Source organism: Manis pentadactyla, chromosome 8 (genome assembly GCF_030020395.1).
Source record: "Manis pentadactyla isolate mManPen7 chromosome 8, mManPen7.hap1, whole genome shotgun sequence".
Taxonomy (NCBI): domain Eukaryota; kingdom Metazoa; phylum Chordata; class Mammalia; order Pholidota; family Manidae; genus Manis; species Manis pentadactyla.
In genome coordinates, this window is record NC_080026.1 from 135367553 (window position 1) to 135394422 (window position 26870).

Here is a 26870-nt window from a genome sequence, read left to right on the forward strand (position 1 = left end):
GGTTATGACTTTTGTTTTGAATTCTTTTTCAGGAAGACTGGCTAAGTCTATCTCCCCAGATTCCTTCTCAGGGGAAGATGTAGCAGATGCCGAAGCTGTCTGGGTTAGTCTTGTCTGGATCATATTTTTTTGCCTTTTCATGTTGACAGGTGCTATTGACTGTCAGCTGGGAGGGCCAAAATTTTCACTTGCTACTGGCCTTTCTTTACTGGGACAACTGCGACCCCTAGTGGCTTGTGTTGGGCAATTGCGTGTAGACTGGGTCTTGGTGTCTTGCCCAGCTGGTATGGAGGAAGCTCCCTTGCTGAGGGCGTGGTCTGCCTTAGGCTGCTGCTCTGCTATGGCCGCGCCCCGGTGGGGTAATGGATGGGGGACTGTTTGGCTGTTTATGTCTGTGAGGGGTCTCAGAGCTGTTGCCCAGGGGGTTAGTGCGCCCGGGTTTCCCTGGAATTTCCAGCCACTGGGCTGTGACCTGGTTTGTTTCCATCCAGCTGTTGCATCCCTGTCCCTTTAAGACTTTCAAAAAGCACTCGCTTTTCTTTGTCACAGGGGCATCAACTTCAGAACCCGCTCACTGTTCTTGCTGCCCTGTTTCACTAGTATCCAGGGCCCCCTGGGCACGCACTGTGTCTGCGCTCTGGCCCGGATGGCGGGGGCTGGGTGCTCGGCAGTCCTGGGCTCCGTCTCCCTCCCGCTCTGCCTGCTCTTCTCCCGCCGGGAGCTGGGGGGAGGGGCGCTCGGCTCCCGCGGGGCCGGGGCTTGTATCTCACCCCCTTCGCGAGGCGCTGGTTTCTCGCAGGTGCGGATGTGGTCTGGATATTGTCCTGTGTCCTCTGGTCTTTATTCTAGGAAGGGTTGTCTTTGTTATATTTTCATAGATATATGTTGTTTTGGGAGGAGATTTCCGCTGCTCTACTCACGCCGCCATCTTGGTTCCGCCCCAACTTCCCACTTTTCATTGCCCCTGAACATTGAAGAGCTCTGCTAACCCCTCCCTGCAACCAGGAAAAAAAAAAATCCAACTTCTTTTTCCATTAGTGTTGTTTTTAAATCTGAATACTCTATAACAGTGGTTCTCCACAGGGTAATTTTATCCTTTAGGGGATATTTGCCAATTTCTAGGGGCCTTTGTGGTTTTTATAATTATAGTGAGAGATGAGCTAGTATCCAGGAAGTAGGAGCCAGGGATGCAGCTATCATTGTACGATGATGCCAAGACAGGAACCATCACAAAGAATTATTTTCCCCAAGGTCAGTAGGGCTGAGGCTGACAAGCCCTGCTCTATGGAATCCTCCCCAGTTAGTCCAGCACCCCACTCTGCCACCACTTAGCAGTCTCTATTTCCCCGGAAGCCTGATAACAGGAGGATCTTACTAGAGGTGGCCAGAATGCCCCCAATGCGGCCACGGTTCACGGTTCCAACGGCGTCAGCCATGCCCTAGTCAGAAAGGTGCACACACTCCCATTATGCAAACAAACCTCAACAACCCTTCAGATTTCCACTTGACATAAAATTATTTAATTTACATGTGTAAGTACATATTTTCATACATACTTACGATTGCCACAAATTAAGAAGCAATATTGGAAAGGCTCACATGAAGTACTAACAATATAATTTGATTTCAAAACTCCCCATGTAATCGTCCTCCATAGGAAACACAGAAATAGCAACAGCGCAGCCCAATGCCTCGGACCCTATTCCTGCCCAACCAGCAGCTCCGAGAACAGTTGGGAGGGCTCACAATTGGATGTCACTACAGACCTTAGAGTCATATTTTTTAAATACAAGTCAGACTGCTCCCTGCCCTGCTCATAACCTTCCCTGGGCTCCTGACTTCAACTTGAGTGAAAGTAAGTCTAGCCGTGTCCTTGCCCTGCCCCGACACCTGTGATCTCTTCCCCACCGCGTCCCCGTTCATTGGCTCCAGACCAGCCTCTGTGCTGTTCTTCAACATTCTATGCATGTCCCAGCCTCAGGATTTTGCACCCCCCCCAGATCTCTACATAGCACATCTCCTTCCTTCTCAGGTCTCCCAAATGTCCCTTTCTCCAAGAGGTCCTCCAACCCCCTATATAAGGTGGTGCACCCCACTCCTCTCTACCACTTTCCTGTGTTTTATATGGCTTTACAGAGCCCACCACCACCTGAGAACTGAAATCTTTGTCTGTCTTCCCAAGGAGAATGGGAGTTCCGTGTGGCAGGGCCTTTCATTGTCCATGCCCTTAAAATGGCTTCTAGAACACAGTTTGTTTAATAATATTTATTGAATGGATGACTCCGTCACTGCGATTTGGGTCTATTCCCATAATGCAAAGAGATGAGCAACTCTGCTGGTCAATTCAGCAAACAGGTATTAAAGTCTCCCTAGGGGCTTGGCCAGGGCTGGCACTGGAGGATTGTAAGATAATAAAACCTGGTCCTTAATTTTGTTTTCCAGCCGAGTTCTCATCAGGAACTGCCTCTGGCTAACCTAAGCCAGTGGGGTTTGGGGAGCTCACGGAATTGCTGAGAAGACTGAGAACCTGGAGCCTGACAGCAACTAAGTGGCTCCTGGGAACAAAACAGCAGAGAGAGTCAGGAATGGTTTTATAGCCAGACATACAGTCAGGACAAAAGCAGTGAGCCACATGACCTGTGATTGTCTCTTTTCTCCTATGGTTCTCATTCCAGGGTCAAAGTTCTAGGAAAGAGCACCCCATGAACACCTTTAGGATTCATGCTAAAAGTATGGAGCAAGAAGAGGAAGGTCTGGCAGGCAATCTGCCTAGGGACCACTTCGCTTCTGTGGCAGGGGACAGGCATCCATTCTTAGTCCCTACCGGGCTGAGTGCAATGGGGAAGGCTTTGCCTGGAAAGGACATGGCACGCTGGGCAGCCAAAGATGGACACATACTCACTCTGCCCTTGCCCTCCAGAAGCTGGTGGTGGTTTATCACTAAGTCACAAATGAAGAATGTATCAGGTTAAGCCTAGTGGCCCAGTGACCGTGCCAACACTGGGAGCTTCAGGGATTCTGAGAAGGGTGCCCCATAGGATCCTAGAATCACTCTTTCTTACTGGAAGTCAAGAGATTATATTGAAGCCGACTCCGGTCTATCCTTTCCCACGGGGCCTTGGGGCCTGGCCTTCTAGGACGGCACTGAGCAAATGTCAGGGGAGCCCTGGAGCCTAAGCAGCACTTCCAAACGCTCTGCATGACGCTTGCCCTGCAAGATGTTCACCATACAAAGGTCAAGCAGGTGCCCACAACCTGCACAGACATGCGCTCAGTGTATCAAGGGCTCTGAGAGCCCCTCACTGAAGGAAAGAGTCCACCTTGGGAAACTGGTGTCTCCCAAACTGACTTGACCATGTGACTTTCTATAAAATACAAGTATTTAGCTTCCTGCTTAACTGGTGACCAATGCAGCATCATTTGGGAAACTCAACCCAGAATACAGTGGACCCTCTGCGACCCATCTCACATCTGAGTGGTCCCAACATATTCAGAGAAAGGAGAGAAACTCTGAGGGCGGAAGTGCTGGGGAACAGTGATGGACAGAGACAGTGCACCTTCTTTCTGAGGAGGTTCACGTTCTTTGGGCAATTCCTTAATTTATCGAAAGGTTGATGTCAAAAGACTCGAAATGAAGTAGAGAGATAGAAATCAACTTGGGGCTTGAAATTCAATCCTTTGATTTCTTTACATTGTTCACCAGAATTTTGACTGCAGTTTTGAGTTCCTACAGTGGGTGGTTTTGAGATCGCAGGCTTTCCCCAGAATGCTGGGTTCCTTCTCACAATGTGTGAAGCCCTCGGTTGCCTTCTCTTTTGGGTACACAACCCATGCTCCTCTGAACTAAAGACAGGTAATCATGGAAAGCAGGCCACGACCACAATCTCACCGTCCATCCCCCTCAGCCTGGGCAAATCCTGCACCTCCGTTGCCCTCCTGAGACCACCTGCCTCCCAGAACCCCCAGCTGTCCTGTGGAAGAGGGAAAGAAAGAGGTCACTCGCTGGCTGGACTGCCGCCTGCAGTAGCTTCAGTTAAGCTCAGGGGAGGGGAGGCTTGGGGTCAGTTCAGGAACTGATGAGCCTCCTAACCTGCCTCACACATGAAAGGCTCTTTACCGTGAGAATAATATCTTAACCCGGCTTTAGCTATGTTCTCCCAACTTGAGAAAAGATTACTGCACCTTTGATATCACAATTAAAATAGATCAGGAGGGAGAAACAATGATTGATCCTTGAACTATTGTGCTGATCTGTTTAAAGTGCTAGAATATGCCTGGAGCAGAAACAGTGAATCACGGGGATCAATAAACTGCGCTGTGCTGGTGCCACCGCTGCAGGCTCCCCGGGGCAGGCTGGTGCTGGCGATCAAATAAACAGGGCTGACTCTAAAACCACCCCACCAGGAGCAAGTAACCTTGATTTTTAAGACTAAATGTAGCTGCCTTTGGGGTCATCAACACTTCTAAATTGTTCTCTGGCTGTCTGCAAGGGCATTTCTATCCAGCAGCCACCTTGGCTGCCATGACAAAGGCCATGTCGCTAAACTGAAATAAAGCTCAGTGCAACTGCGTTGGCCACGTGAGAGTGGTGATTGTTTTAATAATGGAGATAAACCAGTTATTTCCATTTCTAAGGCATAGTTCTACTCTAATATGCCTCATGGATGATTAAGAAAACCTCATGGTGGCCACATCGGTGCCACGGCATCTGGTTTACCAGGAGCGATGCCCAAAGGGAGACTGTAAGGGAGCAAAGCCCTTTCTTCTCTCTGGACCTCCAGTCCTGAAGCCAGACGGGCACTCCAGAGGCCTGGCTGTTCCAAGGTTAACAAAAGAAGGTGAGGTTATCAGGTGAAGGGAGATCCACTTTTAGAGGAAAATTACATAATTCGTTTCTGTGTTTCGGCAGTTCCAGGACATGGGGGTGGGGTCGGGGCTGTGGGCTGGTGGGTTTTCGTGTCTCTTGGCCCCCTCAGCAAAGAGAAAGCCAGGTCCCCGGAGCTGAGGACAGCATGGCTTCATGCCGTGTGAAGACACCTGATGTATTTCTGAACAGGCTGGGCCAATTTTCTTGAATAAGAGGCCTGCTTGTTTTCCTTATTAAAATTAGTGAGCATCTCTTGGAAAACTGCATGAAATTATACCCAGTTTATGAAGCACAAGTTTGTTCTTTTCACAAAGATGGGCTCCTCGGGGAGGTGTGTGCAAACTCCCTCAGGAGACAGCTGGGAGCCTGGAGTCCAGCCCGTCCTGAGGGGGGTCTCTCATCTGTTCTGGGACTTGGTTTTCTTAGTGGTCAAATAGGACAAGGAGGCCTCTCACAATCTCTCTGGCTTACACATATTTGGAGCCTCCAAATGCCTGTCTGTTGTAGCAAATTCAAAATACCAGTGTCTGTGTCTTATTTATTTATTATCAGGGCCTTTCTCAAAATTGGCAACCACAGGATAGATGCATGGGTGGATGGAAGGAAGGAAGGAAGGGAGGGAGGGAGGGACGGAGGGAGTTGGTGATCGGATGTCATGTCTGTCCTGTGTCATGGGTCCCTTATTCATGGTGCCTCCCAGCACTCACAGTGAGACCTCTGCTTGAGCTCCAACTGTCCCCAGGAACACTGGGCCAAGGGAAGGGGAGGCTGCTCATCTTGCTAGAGGTCAGCCTCCAAGATGAGTTTCACTGGCTCCACCTCTCGGCATTGAGAACAATTCAATGATAAGTAATTTGGGACTGATTTTGCCGAGCGGACAGTTCTGAGTACTTGGCGGTCACCACTCCTAAGTCAGGTGTCCCCTTGGCCACGAAACATTGCCTTCCTGCCCTTCATCTGGTCCCTGCAGCTTCCCCAGACCAGCGTTACCTACCCACCACTCACTCTCCACTTTCCTCACAGGCAGGAGTGCAACTGGTGCCCCCAGCTCACTGTGGAGGGACTGGGCTGAGACTGTCTATTCCTTCCTAACACCAGGCCACTTCCATGGGTGCCTCCAACACACACTCACAACTGCACAGGCAGCAGCACCCACTGTTTGCCATTTGCTCTGCCCCATGGCATACCCTGGCCTCTAAAAAGACCTCTGAATGGCCTTTGTGTAAGCAGCTGGGGTCTTAACAGCACTCCTTGCAACACTGCCAATATAGAAATTAAGATTCCAAACACAAGCCAGTGTTCCGTAAAGTGACATCCTCACTGGGATGGAAGGCAGGGGCGGCCGTGGGATGTGGCACTGAGGGCCCTCGCTGCTCATACGTGATGACGGCTGATTTCTGCAGCATTAATTCACCATCACTGACCTCTTCCTGCATCAAATGTGAAGGGTGAAAACTTTTACAACAGCTTCCTTCCTGCTAATTCCATCTTTTTGGGGAGGGAAGGAGAAGTCCAGCTTCCCCTGTCTCCTAAGACAGCAGAGCCTTACACCCTCAGGCAGAGGTGTCTGACGGACACGTTCTAATGAAGGGGAGACCTCAGCCAGAGACCGTCTCCAGCACCCTTGGATAAGACCCCAGGTTTGTGCACAGCACATCTCCATTATCAAAGAAAAGCCTGTGTGGAGACAAACGGCAGGTGTTAAAAGCAAGAGCCAGAGGGGCAGCTTCCAGTTGCAGACATCTAAACGGAGCTGTTTGAAAGGAGGAAAGTTTTCAAAGTAATTTTAATTCCACATATTTAAAATTTTAGTTAAACAGAAACATTGATGCTCACAGGGAGGAGACGGCATTTGTAGAAAAATGGGCTTATAAATAATAGGGCTGTGCATGCCTTGTACTCCATGTGGGTGTAACATCCTTCCCCATTAGTAAATTCATGCACTTCATATGGGTGCAGACAGGACCCACCAAGCCTGCAGGCTCTGTCCAGGGCTGGGGGCAAGCACTTCAGGGCTCCATGAATGCCACCAGCTACAAGGAAAGGGTCTCAGCCCCCAAAGATTATCTATGAACTTCACTGCTGGAGAGCCTTCCCTTTGCATTCACCAACTTCTCTTTTAACTTGCAAATATTCCTGAGTTTTATTAACTTACATTAACTAGGACATTGTTCATCTTTCTTCCTTCTCAAAATAGAGACAAAAAGAGCCATCGCCTATGTGAGCACCATGCACTAGGCACAGTGCCAGCATGGCCCTATTTAACCCTCTCAGTGACCCTGCAAGGCAGGGACTGTCATTGTCCCCATTTTAATAACAAGAAAACAGGCCAGAGAGCTTAAATCCAGGGAGCCCTCGTAGATAACCAGTTTCCTTCTCCCCCTTTATGTTGAGGACCTTTATTCAATGACACCTGACCAGATGCCAGCCGTGGGCTGGATCCAAGGAGACAGAGGGGCCTCAGTGTGGTCCTGACACGGTCACCCCAGGAATGAGCTCAGGGGGGTGGGGGAGGGGAGGCAGAGGAAGTCTCCCTGACCTGAAGCAGGCACCCCTCTGTTTCTCTCTCTCATCTCTTTGTTGCAATAATTTTGCTTATTTGTCCATTTCCCTGATTTTTGCTCATCCCTAACCTCTAGAATGTAAATTTCAGGAGGGCGGATTCCCTTCCAGGTGTGTCCAGCACCGCAACCCCAGCGCCCAGCAGGGTTCCCGGCACACGCCAAGTGCCCAGTGAGAGCAGGGCCACCATCCGACTCGCCCAACCTCTCTCTGCCAGAACTTTGAGGTCTCCAAACTCCCTCGGTGGCAGGGACTTGAACACTGAAAAATCAAAATGGAAAACAGGCCACATAAATGTCAGGACCCAAGGAGCAGGTATATGAACAGAAGCATGGAGGTGACGTAACATGTGGAAGGAGCCACAAACTGCAGGAGGAGCCCGAGAGTAGTCGGGGTGGCGACGGGGTCCAGACACTGTCCGTGTGTGTGTGCGTGTGTGCATGTGTGTGTGTGTGTGTGTGTCTGTGTGTGTGTGTCTACAGTACAGCCAGAGCACAGTGACCCCAAGGAGCAGAACCCTGAGGCATATAAACTGACAGCATTCATATGGAAGAGATGGGATTGGAAACCTTCAGAGTGACGCCAAGGGAAGAGCACATCTCCCAGGCTCCAAGCCAGAGGCCCCACCATTCACACGTGGCTGATCAGACTCAGATCCAGATCTGTCTGACGACGAGGACTGCCTTTCCAAGACTGCACATGTTGTCAGGCATCCGTTGCACAACTATTTACTGGGCCCTGGGTGCTACGTCAGGCCCTGGGGCTGCAGTGACACCTGGGACTCTGTGGCCCCTGGACACGCAGGCCCGTGGGAGTTACTGAGCACTCACTGTGTGCCTGGCACACATGCACTTAGGACTTATGTGCCCTGGTGCATTCCCCCATGGCAGAACTCTGTAGACCTGAAAAATTCAGCAAACCCATAAATTACTGGATTTTTCTGAGTCTCAATATGCTTATCTACCAATTGGGCATAAGTATGCCTTCCTGATGGAGTGGTTGTGAAAAACGGCACAAACACTGTCCACGCCTAACAGACTGCTGGGTGCAGGGCTGGCAGGTGGAGGGCCTTAGGGGCTCCAAGCCCCACACCTCCCCTGCCCCACCGTTTCCCCGGGGCTTCGCGGCTCGTTCCCTCAAGAGGTGGGGTTCCATTCTCCACCCCTAGATTCTGAGTTCTGCTGTTTCACTCGCTCTGGCTTAAGAGGTGTTCTGTACTTCCGCTCCCACTCTTGCCTCCCGCCTGTACATTGAGAGCATTCCCAGGCAGCCTGCTTGAGGGCAGCCGTAACTCCACCTGACAGCCTGCTGACCCCAAACACACGAGCAGCCCCCAGTGATGGGGGGAACACTGAGCCAGAGAAATGCATTTCGCTCTGAGTCACTGAATCTTGGGGATGGTGTGCCTTCCGGCATTTCTGTGGTGATAGAAACCTGAACCCCCCTGCTGTACTTCACACCTTATGCCCCCGGGTCCTCAGGCAGAATGGCACTTCTGAATCCACATGGATCTTGCTCTGACTCCCTGGCCTGCCACCACCATCCCGATGTTACCGCCACCACTGCCACCCACGTGATGAACCCTGCCTGGGAGGGGACAGTGTCCAGGCTACAAGGGCATTTCCATCATTTCTCTAGTCATTGCCTGGAGACCCCTGAGGCACGAATTTTGCTGGTCTGCCTGCAATGGGGTAGCACACAGGGCAAGGAGGTCAGCAGACACCTGCTCAAGTGCTTAGAAGCACAGGCCAGGGGTGGCCTGACTACCCCCAGAGATCCGCTGTACGACATTGTATCTGTACTTGACCACAATAGACATAAAATTGGCAAAGAGGGTAGAGCTCATGCTAAGTGTTCTTACCACAATAAAAGAAATGTTTAGAAATGGTTAGAATTAGTGTTTTGTGTCTATTATAATCACTGCTCAGAACAACAAAGCAATGAAGGTATTATCATCCCTTATTTACAAATGGTGAAACTGAGTCTCACAGAGCTCAGTGAAAACTGTTCAGTGTTGAAGAGTGGACAGTGCGGGAGCTGGGATTTCCCAAAGCCTCCAAGTTTCAGCCCAGAATGCTGACTCCAATCTTGTCTCCAAGGGCAGGAACATTATCCTCTGATCCAAGTTTTACTTCATGCTCAGAGCACCGCAGGCCCAGCACCCATGCTGCCCGACCTGGTCACGGAGCAGAGCTTTCTGGAAGAGACGTCACTGACGCCCAGCACTGCTGATTTCAAAGCTCAGGAACAGGGCTTGGCCAGCCTCCCCAGGCTGCCTGCCCCAGTGTCTAACAACCCTCGTGGAGTGTCCCCCAAGTCCCATAAAAAGAACAAATCAAAGCACACACAAGACATTAGAGAAAGCCACATTCAGAGTTGAGTAAGTAGCTGGTGTCCTGCCAGGGCGCGTATGAAAGCTCTAAAAGAAGCCATGAGCTGACGGTCATTAAACTAAAGCTATTTAATTCTGGAAAAGGACAGGAATTGTAAAAGCACAGTCCCGTTATGGACTCCTGCTTCATCCCATCTTCGGGTTAAAACGCAGAGCACCTTCCTGCCTCCTCTCCCCGCACGGGGGTGCCGGTGACCGCCCCCCGCCTTTGAGAACGTGCAGCCTCAGCCCCGCTCCCAGGCGCCAAGATGATCGCATTCCCGAGAGCCCTAGAAGGACCGGGATCAGGAACGGGAGCGCGGATCGGCAAGGGCGCCGGGCCGTCTCGGGGAGCGTGGCCTGCCCGCTGCGATGACCTGCTCGTTCCACGGCTAACTACGCGATGCCCCGGTGACCCAGGAGAAAGCAGTCAGTTTGTATTCAGACGGTCTGTGCCTTCCTGCCAGTCCTGTGGAGGGTGGTTTTCGGATCAGGCTCTGACACACACCTGGACTCTCAGAAGTCCCCGGGGAGGGGGCCCACCTGGGCATGAGGGCTCACCGCCCCTTCAGCCAGAGCGCCTCTGCTTTGATCTGTCTTACAAATTGGCTTCCTATAAGGTTCCATTTTTAAAAAGAGTTCCATTTAAAAACATGAACCACTTTAAGGAAACTCAGTCCTTTGTGGTCCGGGTAGTTTGTGAAAAGCAAACTTCACCACAGAAGCAGGAGCTCTCCCGTCATCCCAGAGCTCAGACAGCAGTGCTGTCATATACCAGTCGGAGGCGAGAATGTTCCAGAAGGTTTTATAAACAGAAGGTCTCCCCATGTGCCCCAGGTAGTCATGTGACATGAAGGTAAGGACCTTTCGAGAACAATGGCACCTTTGAGCTAGAAGCCAGATCTTACCTGTCTCCTAACCCCACACAGGAATAGTTTTCACTGGGACACAAGAGGTCTTCACACTCCGTTGGAAGGTGGAAAGGGGTGCCGGCCCTAATTCTCTTCTTCTGGCGGTTCTGACCTCCCACGCCCACGACGAGCCCTCTCACCCAGGCACAGGGCCTGCCGACTGCAGCTCACCACCTGGGCTAAGAGCCAGTGGTCAGCGTGCAACCACACCCACAGAGAGACACCCACTCTGGAGAAGCAAGCGGAAAGGAAACAGGTCGGGAGAATTTGTTCAAAAGAAGATGCTTTACAAGAAAGAATGATCCCTGCAGCCGGCACTTGGTATTTTCACTGAGATGTAAAGTCAGCAACAAGCGCAGACGGGTCTGCTTTGTTTGGGAGCGGCTTTACCCAGTGTCCTCACCCGTCTGGTTCAGCCACAGTGCTGTTGCCAGATAAATAGCCCTTTCGTGTTGAGAAGCTGACACTAACACGATCATTATATTAAATAACACAATAAGCTTCAAAAATACATTTAATTCCGTGTTTCACTTTCAATTTATGTTGTCTTGGTTTATATGCTCTTTTCTTTAGATGGCCAGCCGGGTACAAAAGCTATCAAAAAAAAAATACCACTTAGCTCTTAACCAAGTCTGTTCTCTCCACGTCTTATTGACAATATTTCACAAAACAAGTAGCGTTCCGCACAGCAGGCACACAAGGGTTTGGGACTGCTCCTTCTATTTGCATCCTTCCCCAATAATATACAACCTTTGGAAGGAGCGTGTGGCTTCCAGCGATTATTTGTGTTATTTTTCTCTTGGGGGGCTCTTGATATACAACTAACAATTAATAAGGAAGTAGACACCAATAAACCTCTAAATTATTTAAAGCAGCCTAAAATCACACCAATAATAATGTAGAAGCCCAATTCACACTGTCGCACGGGCAGTGACTCTAGGGCCAGGCAACATCGCAGGGAAGAGGTTGATGCATCAGGGAAGGAGATCGAGGAGACCGAGGTTGCAAGGGAAGGTTGGCTCAATTCAGAGCCATGGAAGAAAAGAAGGCAGAAGGGGAAATATACTTAGCATCTCTGTGTGTCATCTCAATCTTTTTGATGTCAGCCATAGTGATGTGCCTGATTCTCTGTCCCCAAAGCCCCCCAGGCCCCACAGGTGACTTAGACCCTTCCTCCAACCAGCCAGCTCATTCCTGCAACAGGTGCTCATGGAGTCCCTCAATGTGGCATGGGGCTGGCAAGAGCGAAACCCAAGCTCTTGGGCAGCTTCCAGTCTGGATCGAGGAGCAGATGTTCATTCATCAAATACAAATAAATGCAACATGACAGTGACAAGTGCAATAGGGGAGAGGAGGGGGAGTCCAGGTGCCCGAGGTGGGATGGTCCTGAGATCAGGGATGGCTTCCCAGGACATGTGGGGGGGTCCGGGTGACTTAGGGGGAGGGAACGGTGGTATAGCTCAAGCAAAGGGATTGCTTGTAAGGACTCCTTAGCAGGAGGCCCAACACAATGCTGGATGCCTGCCCCTCAGACAGAATCCTTTTGCTCAGGTCAAGATACAGATGCCAGAGATGCCTGCCCTGGCCCCCATGGCAAGGTTGAAGGGCTCACATGTGTTGGGGAAAAACCCACTGGAATTGTGGGTAGCTCTCCCCATCCCACCTTCCTAAGAACGAGACACAGTGACCCTCCTGGTCAGAGTACCCCACATCCACCCAGCATCTGATTTCCTTCCCTCTGGATGAGGCCCTTTCATCCCTTAGTGCACAAGAGGCAGTGACTAAGCTCTCATGTCTTTGAGAGGAAGCAGTGAGATGCAGCTGGATGCATTTCTCTCCATCACAAAGCTACACAGCCTGGGAAATCTTCAGCTGAGCTCTCTGCTTAGAACATTATTTCACCAATTATTTTTAAAATTAGATTAGGTACCAGGTGATGGGCAAAGATGAAGGTAGAGGCAGAAATTCATACAGGAGACAAAGATGCTTGTGGCACTATTTATGGATGATTGCAACAAAATTGAGGCTCAAGATCAAGACAGCCCCTAGGCAGAATTCAAGAAGAGACATGAGCGTAATGGTTACTCATTAGGGAGCAAACAGGGACTATCACACGCCCCATGACGAAGGCAACTCCGTCTAATTTCTTTCCAATAATGTTCTATGCAACCAGACACCAAAAACCCAAATGGGTCTCTTTAATGTTCAGACAACTGAAATAAATGGTTCTTTCCTCTCTCTCTCCATTGGAGACACTTGGGTGGATGCCTCTGTCCCTCTCAACAAAGGAAGCTGAGTAACAGCACAGGTACCTGTCATGAGAAGCACTTAAAAGAATCTTGGAGAAACCCAAAAAGGCAGATGTTTTCCCTGACACGCTACCACGGCTGTCACATGATCCAAATCCCAGTCTGCTCTGTGGGCTTGCCTGGGAGGGTCAAGTGAGATCCTCAGATGCAGAATCAGCCCCACTTAGCTCCTCTGGACGAATCATGCTGTTGGAGCTAATGAAGAACCCTTACGCACCAGTCCCTGGCCTTGGGAACACAGAGATGAGTTAGGTAAGGTCCCTGCCCGCCAAGTCCAGAGTCCTGAAGGGAAAGAGGCAAGTCTGCAAGGGGAAAGCAGGCCGATGCTGGAAGATGATAACTGCGGGACGAACCAGACCTGAAGCCCCTGGGAAGGAGGCAGGTGGAGTCAGGCAAGATTTTCACAACAGAAATATACAGAAGCTGATTTCAGGAGCGTGTCTGTGGGCAAGGGGAGAGACAGGCAACAGAAGGGTCAGAGGGGGAGTGGCACCGAGAGCTGTGCCCGCGAGTTCATACGTCACCCTTAGACTGATGTAATTTTGACCAGAGAATTGCATTGATTAAAGATACTCTTATGCATTGTTCAATAGATGACTTCTCATGGGCAGGGAGGGCTCTCTGCCAAGGAGGCTGGTGGCATGCGGTGTGATTAAGGTGGCTTCTGTGCGAAAGCAGAATCCCCATATCTCAACTCCAACAATTAAGCCCTAAGAAAAACCAGGTTTTTCAGGGAAAACTGAAAGAAAAATACAGTGTCCCTGCTATGCCTTGTTCACAGAGAAACTGCAATTACAAAATGACATCATTGCAAGAGAGAAGAAAGAAATTCATATCAGCCTCAGGATGGCTTTTAAGGAAAAACAGAACGACCCCTCCTGGAAGCATGGTCTAGGGCATGTGTTTTACTGGGGCAGCTGTTTGACTCTGCACTAATGAAACTGAAATCACAGCTTCGTCTTTGCCCATCACCTGGTACATAATCTAATTTTGAAAATAATTGGTGAAATAATGTTCTAAGCAAATCACGGCTCTTCTAACAGCTGGAATAAAGAAACTATCGCCCTCAAGTTTTAATTGAACTATAATGACTTCATCTCACTCATCAATCAAAGACCCACCCTTTAAAAACTGCCAGTTGTAAAGGTCGGACTTAATTGATCAGGAGGGAGAAAATTTCATGCTGTCCCACCTTCCTTCCTTTTCATTATTAATTACCAAGTGAATTAGTAATGAAAAATTCCAAGTGACCTTCATCAAGTCCCTCTACCTACATTTCCCATAACTGATTTCTCCAGAAAGGGCTAAACTAAGCACCTAACTTTCCTGATCATCTAAATCCTTAGATCAAGCAGTCTCACCTGCAGGTAGGTAACAGCAATGGGGGGCACGTTAAATGGAGTCTTTTTATAACACACACAACGGAAATTTGAAAGGCATTTCCTACCTTGCACTGATTGTGAAAACAGATGTGAGTTTGGGCAGAAGCAATCACCCTTCCTCCTTTTTTTCCTCTCTTAGTGCTCATTCCCTATTAATCGTAGTAAACTGAAATTTTACACAACCCAACGGATTTCAAAGGCCGTGACAACAGGACAATTTGACTGAGAATTCAGCTGCCTGCCCTTCTCAGTCCTGCAGTTTCCAATGGCTGATGCAGTGATAGTTGCATCGTGCAAATGAAGGAAGCAAAAGTGGAAATCCAGAGGCACTGTTCACCTCTGCTTCCTGCATGAGCGCTCTGAAGCCTGACTGGCCTGAACGCCCCACTGACCCAGCTTCTATAATAGGGCTCCCACCCGCATCCCTGAATTTTACGGCAGCCTGGTAGGGACCAGGGGACCCTAACCCACCACTGTCCAAGAGCAAAATAAGACTTGAGGGAGTGGAAAAGGCTTTTCCAAAGAAAAGGGCTCATCGAGGGCAAAGGCAACACGGGCACTAAATATCTCAACTCAGAAAACAAACCCTGACACGGGTCTGAGGTTCCCAGGGCGGCCCCCTCCTCCACCCCACGCCACGGGTGTTGTAGGTTCGGGGGCTTCACCCTCGTCCCAGCTCACGTATTCTCTCCTGCACTCATCTCAGCTGTGCTCCTGGCTTCTCATACGACCCATCTGTAAATAGCGATCACATCACATTCAATAACCCAGACCTGTCTCCTGATCTCAGCACCTGCTGCCAATGCTCCCTGGACATCCGAGGATCTAAGGCAGATGGCGTCTCACAGGTCGAGTGTCAGACCCCAAGACTCAAGATCCTCCCACCAGCGCCTTCTCTGGACCATAAGCCTGGATCCTGACTTCCCTACCTCAGTAACGGCAGCACTATCTACCCAGAAACATCATTACTTCCCCTCACGTCAACCCCTGTGGTAATGTGGTCATTTCGCAGTGTTCTGATGATCCCTGCACCCCCTGCTCCTGCCTACCCTGCATCATCTCCTGCTTGGAATATTGCAGTGGAGTTGTCTTCCTGGAATGTGGGTCAGATCGCATAATCTGGCAGTTTAAAAACATTAATGGGTTCTCTCTGTGTACTCAATACAGATTTAAAATAATGAATGAAGTCATTTTACTTTGGCTCAACATGATCAAAAAGCTTCCTAACAATTCCAGCTGTATAAGCATGTCATGAGCTACCTTCAGGTACAGTGAGTCCCCTGTCCCGGCCTGTCATGAGGCTGGCCAGCCTATCTGCAGAGAATGACCAAGAGGGCTTTCAGACATCAGGAAGAAATGGAACAAAACGACCTCTATGGCCCCCCCAAACTTGAGATTCCATGGGCCAACTTACGTCTTTGGGATCCGCCTAGCCCATGGGCTCCTTCTGGGAGAACTGCCTCCCTAGCCAGGCACCCATAGGTTGGATCTTCAAAAGCCGTGTTTCTAGTATTAGGCCTCGCCTCCTGAGATCGGTGAGTCAGGGTGGGGCCTGAGGTTGGCTGAGAGACTGAGCAGCAAATGTCAGACCCCAAATCCCATTGGCACAGCTCCAGGCCAAAGTTCTTGCTGCCGAGGCCCACGGAGGCCCTTGTTTCTGTGCCTCCTGCATCCTGGTGGTTTGTCCATCCATGAAGTTCACTGGTTTCCTTACAGTGGTTTCCCTTTGGTCTGTGATAGTGTGTTTTAGGTCCTTGCAACACCGAGTTTGACCCTAAACTCTGCTTTCTGGGTTTCCCAAAGCTACTAAGAGGATTGAGAAAGAGCCTATCCCTGTGGGCCCTTCTCACAAGTGTGGGGGCAGGGAGCCTGATTCCTGAACCCAACTCCTGTCCTTCCCGAGGGCATAGCGTCCAGAGGGCACAGGTGGCTTCTCAGGCCAATGTCTATAGAAAAGGCGAGGCAGGACCCCTATGACCAAACTTTAGCCAGGTTCCTCTGGACCTCTTCCTGTCCTAGGCCTGCCATTGTTGGCCTGTGAGGCCCAGGATTAGCAAACAATCTGAGTGAGCCCAGTTTTCGAGAGAACCTTGCTGAGCCAGTTAAACAAGAATTTCCCTGACCCTCGACGTCCAAAGTTCCTCTTCTGCCACTGGATATCTAAACAAGTTTTCCGAGTAATTTTCCATCCACTGAGACCCTCACTGTTCCCTCTGGCTATGAATCCCCCTCTGCCCTTGCTGGATTCAGAGGCAAGCCCGATTCTGTATTGAAGTCTCTCTCCCCTACTGCAGCACCTTGAATAAAATCTGCCCTGCCATGTTGAACCAGGGCCCAGTTCTCTTTAACAGATGGAAACCGCTTTGCAGGGAGACGCAGAGAGGATGAGCAGCCCCCCAGTCAGCCTCAGGGGCGCCCTGTGCCCACACATGTCCTGGCTCTGAGAGAGACTCTCCTTGACCCCACCTGAGTCAGGCTCCTCTGAGAATTCTGACAAGAGAGTCCTTGGGTCCTGTCCTGGGCCCATTTAGTCCAATTTTAGCACAAATCCTGCCAGGTCAGTTTAGGGAAAATCCCCACCCTTGTTATCTGATCAAATTTCTCATCCCCCACCTGTCAGTCAATTTAGTCCGAATCTCCCTTACACCTGGTGTTTCTTCTTAGAAAATTCTATCCCCTGACCCCACCCTGCCCCTTGGCTACAAATTTTCACTTGAGTTTGTTGTATTCAGAGTTGAGTCTAGGGCCTCTCACCACTGCAAGACCCATCGTAGTACTCTCCCTGAATAAAATCTGCCTTAACCTCTTTATTTAAGTGTCATGAATGATTACTTTCTTTAACAACTGCTTGCCTTCTTCCAAGATATCAAAGTTTAAGTCTGTTTCTAAAGTGTTCTTCCATAATTAGAACTTAGCAAATACACATTTAAAAAGCAAGCAAGCCAGGATATGCGTCTCCCTCCTCACCCAGGCTTGTGTGGACACATTCCCTGCAGCCTGAGCCATTGACCTCTGGCCTCAGGGCCAGCACGTACTTGGTTTCTAAGTCATTAAACTGCTCCAAGTACATTGTGAGCAGGATCACTGCAGAGGGGCCAGGTTAGACCCATTTCAAGCTGAGCTAGTCCTACGGAAAAGAAGCTGACATGTCCACATCTAGGTCGCCCGGGCTGCGTTGTTCTCACAGCCACCTCTGAGCGCTCTGAGGAAGGACGGCATTCTTCTTAATGTCCCTGAACTCCCCATGGGGTGGGGGTGGGGGGCAAGTGGCTGGACGTGCTCCCCCAGCCTGCTGTGCTTGCCACCGGAAGTCTCTCTCAGCCGATTCACAGTCTTACCATAGGCAATTTCTGGGCTAGGTTTTTAAAGGCGCTAAACAAAATATCTGTCATTATGAAAGAATAAGCTGTAAGCCATGCTTGCAGGCTCCAGAAAGGATTAACTACGGAAGCTTCTTTCAAATAATATTTTTTTCTTAGGTTGACTGTGTCAGCTATGGAAGGGAATTCAGGTCCCTGATATCTTTGACACGGACAGGTGGTAAGTGGTAATGAAAAGAGAAGCTATAAGTGTGTGTGTGTATAATCACACACACATATACATATTTTTCATATATACCAACTCATGTGCCACATTTGTGAATTAAAATTAAAGTGAGGATTAAAAAATAAACTTTGCTACATGAAAACATTCTTTTAGAATTTATTTTTGCTAAAATATCTGAAGGAAATATTCTACTAATCCAGTAGTCTTATTACAGTACCCTCAGAAAATGTGACCTAAATCCATATGTATTTTCTCATGAAAGAAAGAGAAAAGGCTTGTTTCCATACCATTTATGTTCACACTTAATAAAAGTTATGAACTGTAACCATATCACCTAATATTTTTACAGAATAAAGGCTATGAATGAAAGCTTCATAAAAAAATGATATATGAATGCACAGATGACACGCCTATATTTAAACTGCACCCGCTCCATTCTGAGAAGGTCCCGTATTTGTCCCATCACTCATTCCCGGCGGAACCCTGCACCAGGCTGGCCGAAACCCGCTCACGCTCAGCCACCTGCGGCCATCTGGGGTCCGAACGCGCTCCCTGAGGCAACCAGGATTTCTTTTGCACTGTTTTCCTTTTCAGAGACTGCCAGTCTAAAAGAGACTGTGTGTTTAGAAATTCAAATCAGCTTCAAATCTTGTCGGAGCCTCTAAGCTATCACCTCATATGTGGGGGTGGACTAGGCTCCAAAGCGTATTTCATTATTAATAAAAATGAAGGAGAGAGAGAAAGTAAAGGCTCAGAAGGGAACGCTGCCGGGTCAGAGCCCAGTTCCTTACCTTCGTTTGAAAGACGTTCATTTTGTTCCCAGGCAGAATGATCTTTGGGGGATGAGAAGAGCCGGCTGTGGATCTGGAAGATAAACAGAAACCTTCCCAGTTTTATATTTTTATTTGCCAGCTATATAATCTTCAGCAATGTACATCACTATTTAAACAAAATCAGGAAACATCCCTAGAACCTCTCCAATCTCCCAAGAAAGAATGCCAGATTCTAATGACATGTTCTCCTGTGTTAATTCTGTCCATGAATAAAGGGTAGGTTTCTGATTATTTCAAAATGAGGAGGAGGCAGGGACAGAGACCACCTGTAATCAGCTAATCCAGATTTTGCCATGGATTTTTCTAGCAGACCAGAGAACCACATCTAATATTTCTTTTCTATCCTATCATAGTGCTTAATGGGTGTGAGCTAAAATTGGACATTCTCGAAGTATTGATAAATTGATTAACCACAAGCAATCACATTTCAGGAATTAGGTTTCAAAGCCCAATGAAAATAAGATGAATATATCCAAAATTATTCTGCTGTCCACAAGTATGGTTATTGTGTGTTCTCTGCAAGAAGGCAAAGCTTTCTTAACTTTATTCTGAAAGCAGTTTGCTGTGAGTGACGCCCTTTCTTGGCTCTGATTTATAAACTTACAATGAGACTCCAGAGCCCCTCACCCCACACCGGTCTGTGGTACGCCCTTTGTCCCTCAGAGTATCCCATGACCTTTCCCAAAGCTGAAGAATAGCTTCTCTGACCCACACTGTTGTAATCACAGCATAATTTGAAGAGGCAACACTTTCCTATGACCAGAGCCTACCTCTTAATTTGAACCTCAGCTGCCTTCTTAATCCCTAGGCTGAGTTCAGCTTTGCAGTTTTCAATCCCCATTTTGGCCTCTTCTTATCCCTGGCATCTGTGCAACCCGTTTTAGAAGACAGCATAAAGGAGGTGGGGTCTGCACCATGGCTGGGTGGAGATTTTGGAAGAATTAAATAGTCCCACACCATTTCTGCTACTCCCTGGGCTTCTCTGCTTTGGGCCTAACTCACGACTGCCCATTAGTAACATAATTATTAATTAGAAGAAAAAGAAGAGCTGCTGGCTGTTACTGAGACTTCATATGTCCTGGACTCTGTGCTCCAGGTTCCACATACATCACGTCATTGAACGTTCACAGCTTTTTCGGCCCAGCGTGGCAGCTGAGAAAGTCAAGGCCGAGGCGGAGGCCGCTCACTGGGGCGTGGCACAGCCAGGACCCAGCCCAGGCTGGTGGGACCCAAAGCGCGTTCTTAGCCAGTGTGTTCCAAATATTGTTACTGTTATTTTAACTAAGTATTGTTGTTTGACTATTTGACTATATCCGGTTATACTTGGACTATATCCAGTCCTTTCCACAGACTTAGCATGGGAACACTGGATAAAACATGGAAACTTTTCAGGAAGGAAATGTAGTTGCAGCAACATTAGGTTTGGGGGTGGAAATCATTTGAATCCCCAGTGCAGCAAAGGCAGCACATTATCTCTCTGCAGCTTCAGACGCAACCGAGCAGGTGGGCCTGGAGCCCGTCTTGGGGGAGAGGGCGGGCGCGCAGGGAGACTCCAGCCGAGCACAGATTTAAGCTTCCTCTCTGCTAGGCTGTTAACTTGTATGAGTCTTCCGAGAAAAAATTTAATGTGTATTTTTAAAAGTAACTCTATCAAGTCTAGCAAGTTAATCTCCCCAGGACATGACGACATAGAATTAACTTTTACCCAGCAGGTCCCCGAGGTACCACGCAGTCCTTAGTCAGGAGCCCCAGCCCCACAGTGAAGTTAAACACTGAAGTGCCCTGGCTTAGATTGAGAATGATTTCTCTCTGGGGTCCTAGCAACTGGCAGTGGACGGCCAGCCGACTAGGCCCCACGGCCCTCTGCAAACATTGGCTTCTCCGAAGCCCCAAACCCTCCTGTCCTCACTCTGGGCACTACTCACCCAGGAATTCCCAGTGACAGGGAGGTGTGGGAATCGCTACCATCAGCCCAGGTCTCACCCCAGCACTGACTTCCTGGAAAGACTGGCTTTGGCTCTACCCTCTGCTAGTGGCTCACCATAGTCCGTCGTGCAGAAGAACAGCAGCACTTTTTGTTGCTTAGAACGAAGTACCAAGCACTCTGGGAGCCTCCCACATGCCCCTGGGTGTGAATTCGTTCCCCACCACAGGGCCTGTGCACACGCTCTTTCCTGGACCTCGGCTGACATGCCCAGCTCCTGTGGGTGCCTCTCCAGACACTGCTATCAAAACTAGGTTCGATTTACTAGCTCCTGCAGAAGCATTGTTTTTACTTCAGACCCTCATCCAGGTTTGTAAACACACATTGAGTCATGTGACTCTACAACTGAAGCCTGCTCCTCCCCTAGACGCTCACCCCTCTGAGCATAGAATTATTTTGCCGTGCTTGCCAGTGCATTCTTAGCTCCTGGGATAGGGCCAGGCACATGGTGGGCTTTCAAAAAATGTGTCAAAAGAAAAGGATGGGAAAATTAATCCATCAATTAGTTAATTAAGGAAAGCACAGCCTCTCTGCCAGAGGAAGTCGGGCACTGTGCCCTTTGGGATCTGCTCTCCCATCGCCGTGGGGATCCTACCCCTCAAGGGTCCCTGTTCTCCCCTCAGTCTTCAACTTAGCCTTCTTCAGTATGTCTGACCACATCCAAATCTTTCTTAACTTAAAACCAAAACCAAACTCCCTCCCCCACACGTTACCTTCCTCCCTTTCACCTTCCCCCTCAGAGCAAACATTCTTGAAGGAGATGAGCACGTGGCCCGGTCTCCCTACCTTCTCCCCCCCACAGTCCTCATTTTACCAGGGTCCAGACTGAGCCACTCTGACCCACAAGGAAGTCCCTGTCCCTGGGCTGTCCGGCGGCCACCCCACAGCCAACTCCAGTGGATGTGGTCTGTCAGCACTCCTGCTGGCCACCTCCTCTCCATCCCATCTCCACCTCCCTCTCCCCCCTGCCTTAATGGAAGCCCTCGTGATTCTCGCCAAGACCCCAGCTTCATAATTCATTCCAGACCTCCCTCCCTCCACTTCATCACCACTGATCTTTCCATAAAGCGAATCTGGTGATGTCTCTCCCCAGCTGAAAAGCCTTGGGTTTCTAACAGACTCAAAATAGAGTCAAAGCCACACTCACAGTTCTTTGCAGTATGTTCCACACTGGCAAAACATGGGACGTGTCCGAAATACCCAACAGCAGGGAATGGCTTTGCAGGTTGGAGCACGTGTTCTCATGCAGCCGTCAACATTACAGCAATATTTATGGTCCACACAACAGTCTCAGAACATTGTAGCAACATACCGTGGGTGGCCTTGAAATGCTACAATAATTTGGACATTATTCCTAAGTGACAGAAGTTTTGGTGATTTTTGAACAAGAAGAGTTAATGCCTTATGCTCCATTATGTGCTAAAGCTTAGTCCTGTGTACATGTTAGATTAGTCTCGTCTCTGGAGCCTTTACTCATGAGCTAAAATTGGTTGCTGCCTACGTAAGATGTAACATTTTGCAACTATGTCTTACCAAACCTAATGTGCAACATATTTTTTAATTTTAATCTTTTTATTATGGTAAAATATACTTAACATAAAATGTACTATCATAATCATTTTAAGTGTACAGTTCAGTGGTGTTGAATATATTCATAATGTACAACCATTACCACCATCCATCTCCGTAATTATCTTCATCTTATAAAACTGACCCTCTATACTCCTTAAACAGTAACTGCCCTTTTTCCCCTCCCTACAGCTTGTGGGAACCAACATTCTACTTTTTGTCTCTATGATTTTGACTCTCTAGTGCTTCATGTAAGTAGAATCATGTGCAGTATTTGTCTTTTCGAGACTGGCTTTTTCTACTTAGCATAATACCCCCAGGCTTGTTCATGCTGGTGCATGGGTCAGAATTTCCTTCCTTTTTAGGACTGAATAATATTCTACTGCATGTATATACCACATTTTGCTTGTCCATTCATCCATCATGGACACATTTGAGTTGCTTCTATGTTTTAGCTACTGTGAATAATGTTGCTATGAACATGGGTATACAAATATCTCTTTTTGAAATCCCACTTACAGTTCTTTGTGGTATATACCCAGAAGTGAAATTGGTGGATCATAATGTGACTCTATTTTCAATTTTTTCAGGAGCCATCATACTGTTTTCCACAGAGACTACACTACTTTACATTCCCACCAGTAGTGCACAAGCATTTCAATTTCTCCACATCCTCACCAATACCCGCTGTTTTCTGATTTTTTGTTTTTGTGTTTATAGTAGCCATCTATGGCCATTATAATTTGATTTGCATTTTCCTAATGATTAGCAGTGTGAGCATCTTGTCACATGCTTATTGGCCATTTGTTTGTCTTTCTTGGAGACACGGTCATTCAAGTCCTTTGCCTATTTTTTAATTTAGTTGTTTATTTGTTCTTGAGTTTTAGTTCTCTATATATCCTGGTTATTAATCCCTTATAAGATAGATGACTGCAAATATTTTCTCCCATTTTGAAGGCTGCCTTCTCACTCTGTTGATATTGTCTTCTGCTGCACAAAATATTTTGCTTTCATGAAGTCTACTTTGCCTATTTTTTCTTTTGTTGTCTATGCCTTTGGTGTCATTTCCAAGAAATCATTGTCATGAAACTTTCTCCCTATATTTTCTTATAAGAGTTTTATAGTTTTAGGTCTTATATTTAGATCTTTGATCCATTTTAATTTTTGTATGTGGTGTTAGATAAGGGTCCAGCTTCTTTCTTTTGCATGTGGATGTCCGATTTTCCCAACATTGTTTGTTGAAAAGTCTGTCCTTTTCCCCTTGAATGAATGGTCTCAGCACTCTTGTCAAAAATCATTTCAAGGGTATATGAGAAGGTTAATTTGGGGGATCTCTATACTTTCTATTCTTCTATATATTTGTCTTTATTCCAGTACCACACTGCTTTGTTTACCATAGCTTTGTAGTAAGTTTTGAAATCAGAAAGTGTTATCTTCTACCTTTGTTCTCCTTTTTCCAGATTGTTTTGGCTATTTGGGGATCCTTGAAATTACATATGAATTTTAATATGAGTTTTCCTATTGCTGCAAAAAAAAAGATAATTTTGGATAGTGCTAAATTAACATGTTAACAATATTAGGTCTTCTAATCCATGAATAAGGGATATGTTCCGATTTATCTTTTTGTCTTCTTTAATTTCTTCCACCAAGGTTTTGCAGTTTTCATCACACAAGTCTTTCGTCTCCTTGGTTAAGTTAATTACTAAGTATTTTAATTTTAATTTTTTTATGCTACTGTATAAATAACTATTTTCATGATTTCCTTTTCAGATTGCTCATTGTTAGTGTATAGAAATGCAACTGACCTTTGTGTGTTGACTTTGCATCCTATTTTTCTGATTTGTTTATTAGTTCTAACAGGTTTTTCTGGAATCTTTAGGGTTTTCTACATATAAGATCATATCATCTATGAACAGAGATGGCTTTACTTCTTGCATTACCATTTGGCTGCCTTTTCTTTCTTTTTGTTGCCTTATTGCTCTGGTTAGGACTTCTAGTACTATATTGAATAGAAATGGTGAAAGGGGGAGTCCTTGCCTTGTTCCTGAACTTAGAGGAAAAGCTTTCATTCTTTCACCAGTGAGTATGATGTCCACTGTGGGTTTTTTATGTATGGCTTTTATTACACTGAGGTGGTTTCCTTCCATTCCTGGTTTGTTCATTGTGACCTGTATTTATTGATTTGTTTCCCATTCCTTTGCACTAAAATGCAAGCTCCACACAGTAAGTTCTTTCTTCATTGTTGTAAATGCAACATGCAGGACAGCACCAGGTCCATAAGATGTCTTTGAAAATACATGCTAAATGAAAAGACCGTGAGGTCACATGAGAAAATGCCTATGATACACCAGGTAACATCAATGGATTTCCACTGTGATTTCCACTGAGTCGGTAAAAAATAAAATTTTATGGAAATAGCATACAAAAATGAACTCTTTCTACATATAGAAATACTTTTCCTAACAGAAACATTTACTAACCACAGGGAGAGACTGATCAGCCTTAAGCTATTTCTTGTATGATCATGAAGTGACTCCTAACTTAGCCCTTTCAAGCCTTTTTTGTCTCCCTTGGGTCTAAGCCATTAGTATGTTATTTAATGAATGGCAAAATGGCAACAGTAATTCACCAAAGCCATACAACAGGAAGAAAAATGTAAGACTCTGTTTTCCACCTCTGTTCCCAGAGGCTCCAAGCCTAGGCGCACACAAGGAGCTATCACTGAAGGCTCACTTTACGGACAGGCCCACAACTGCATGCCAGGCAATTACCTCATGGATTCTAGAAGGACTTTGGGAGAGAAATATAATTATTATTTCCATTTTACAGAAGTGGAGATGGAGACATGGAGAGGTTAAGTAACTTGCCCAAAATCACGCACACCTAGCAAGCAAGTGGAAGAGCCCAGATTAGAACTCAGGCAATTAACATCACTCTTTGGGAATAGAAAACTATGGTTAGGATCAAGCACATAAAAAGAATCGCGGTACCTCACAATCACAGGACATGTTCCGGTGTGCAAGCCCTTATACACATTACCTCATTTTGATTCTCCAAAGTCCCTGAGAGGTGGCCAGAACACAGAGAGTACTTTTATATAAAGAAACCAAGGCCCAGAGAGGATAAGATAAATGCACAAGAACAAGAAAATACTGCCTCTGGCAACTACACCAGCCCCCTGACCCTGGTCTAGCACTCCATCCACATCACCTCGCCACCTGCCACCTTGCAGAGCCCAGCCTCACAGCACTGCTACCAGCAGAAATTCAGTGGTCACGCCTGACACCCACTAGGACACTGATTACACTGGCAACAAATTAATCTATAAATTCCATCAGAAGCCAGCCACTGAGCGTTAGCAAGATCTGAACATCACAGGCACACCAACATGAGAACCACCTGTTTATGTAAGATTAACTGCTTTACAAAACAACTTCCACGTGCTCTCACGTGGTCCTCCCAAGTCCTGCCATAATAGCTAGGCTCTGATGAGCAAATATGTTATTGGTTTTTGGGGTTTTTTTTGTTTATTTACTGACTCTCCCTCAAGATACCTGAATACACATTACAGACCCATAATCCCTTATCTGCAATTATAAAATCCATAAAGCTCTGAAATCCAGGAGTTTTTTTCTGAGTTTGTAGAAAAGTAATCTGACAGCACAACCTTACCTGAACTAACCTGAAGCTATTTATAATATTAATTTATTCCATTTAGTGTGAATATTCATGCATTTTATTGCAAAAACATCAGTGTGCTTAATTACAGGGTGCTAGCTCAGACCCTGCTGGGAATGTTATGCAGTATTACTTTTCCGAAATAAAATGAAGAAATTCTTGTTGAATCACGTTTGGCCCAAGAGTTCTGGATGGAGCACTGTGCATCAGTACCACAGGAACTTAAGGAATTTAACAGCCCCTGGGGTAGGGTTTTCTTTATGCCCCCTCGTCCTACCCTCACAAGACAGGCATTGTCTCTGCACTTGACAGAGATGGGTTCTGGGGTGTAGAGAGATGCAATGATTTGCTCTAGGACACAGAGATACAAAATGCCAGAGCCAGGACCCTTCTCCCCACATTGGTGTGTGTGCGTGCACACGCTTGTGTTGGGGGGGGTTAGTTCCTGGGCTTTGAAGACAGAGAGGGAAATGGTTGAGGAGTTCCTGGCCTGCATGGGACCTCACCTACAGCACCTCTCCACTTTTCCTCTCTGGACACATGCATCGTTTGTAGAGAAAATGAAGGACTCCAAATCTGTTTCTCACCCAAGAATCAAACACCACGGGTGAATTTTTGACTGGACCTCCTCTTTAGGATAATGGCAGACACTGGAGTTCAAAGGAAAGAGGACCATTTCGTCTCAGCACCCTAGGGTCTTCTCCTGGGGATGCTGGAGGTTCCACTGCAGGGGCAGGCAGGCAGCATGTTTCAGGGTGGTACCAGGGTGGACCGCCCGTGGGTTGACACGGCCTCTTTGGGAGCTGCAATACCCTCTCCACAGCTACTCTGGAGGCCTGACTGATGGTTGCCAGAATT

General features: G+C 47.5%; 1 protein-coding gene across 1 annotated transcript in view; it reads right to left on the minus strand.

Annotated features, from left to right (window-relative positions):
- Positions 1-26870, minus strand: part of C8H10orf90 (chromosome 8 C10orf90 homolog) — a 216830-nt gene that overhangs the window by 176147 nt on the left and 13813 nt on the right. Inside the window, exon 2 of the mRNA XM_036898997.2 lies at positions 18740-18812. Within this exon, the coding sequence (XP_036754892.2) occupies positions 18740-18812 (73 nt within the window). The remainder of the gene's footprint in view (positions 1-18739; positions 18813-26870) is intronic.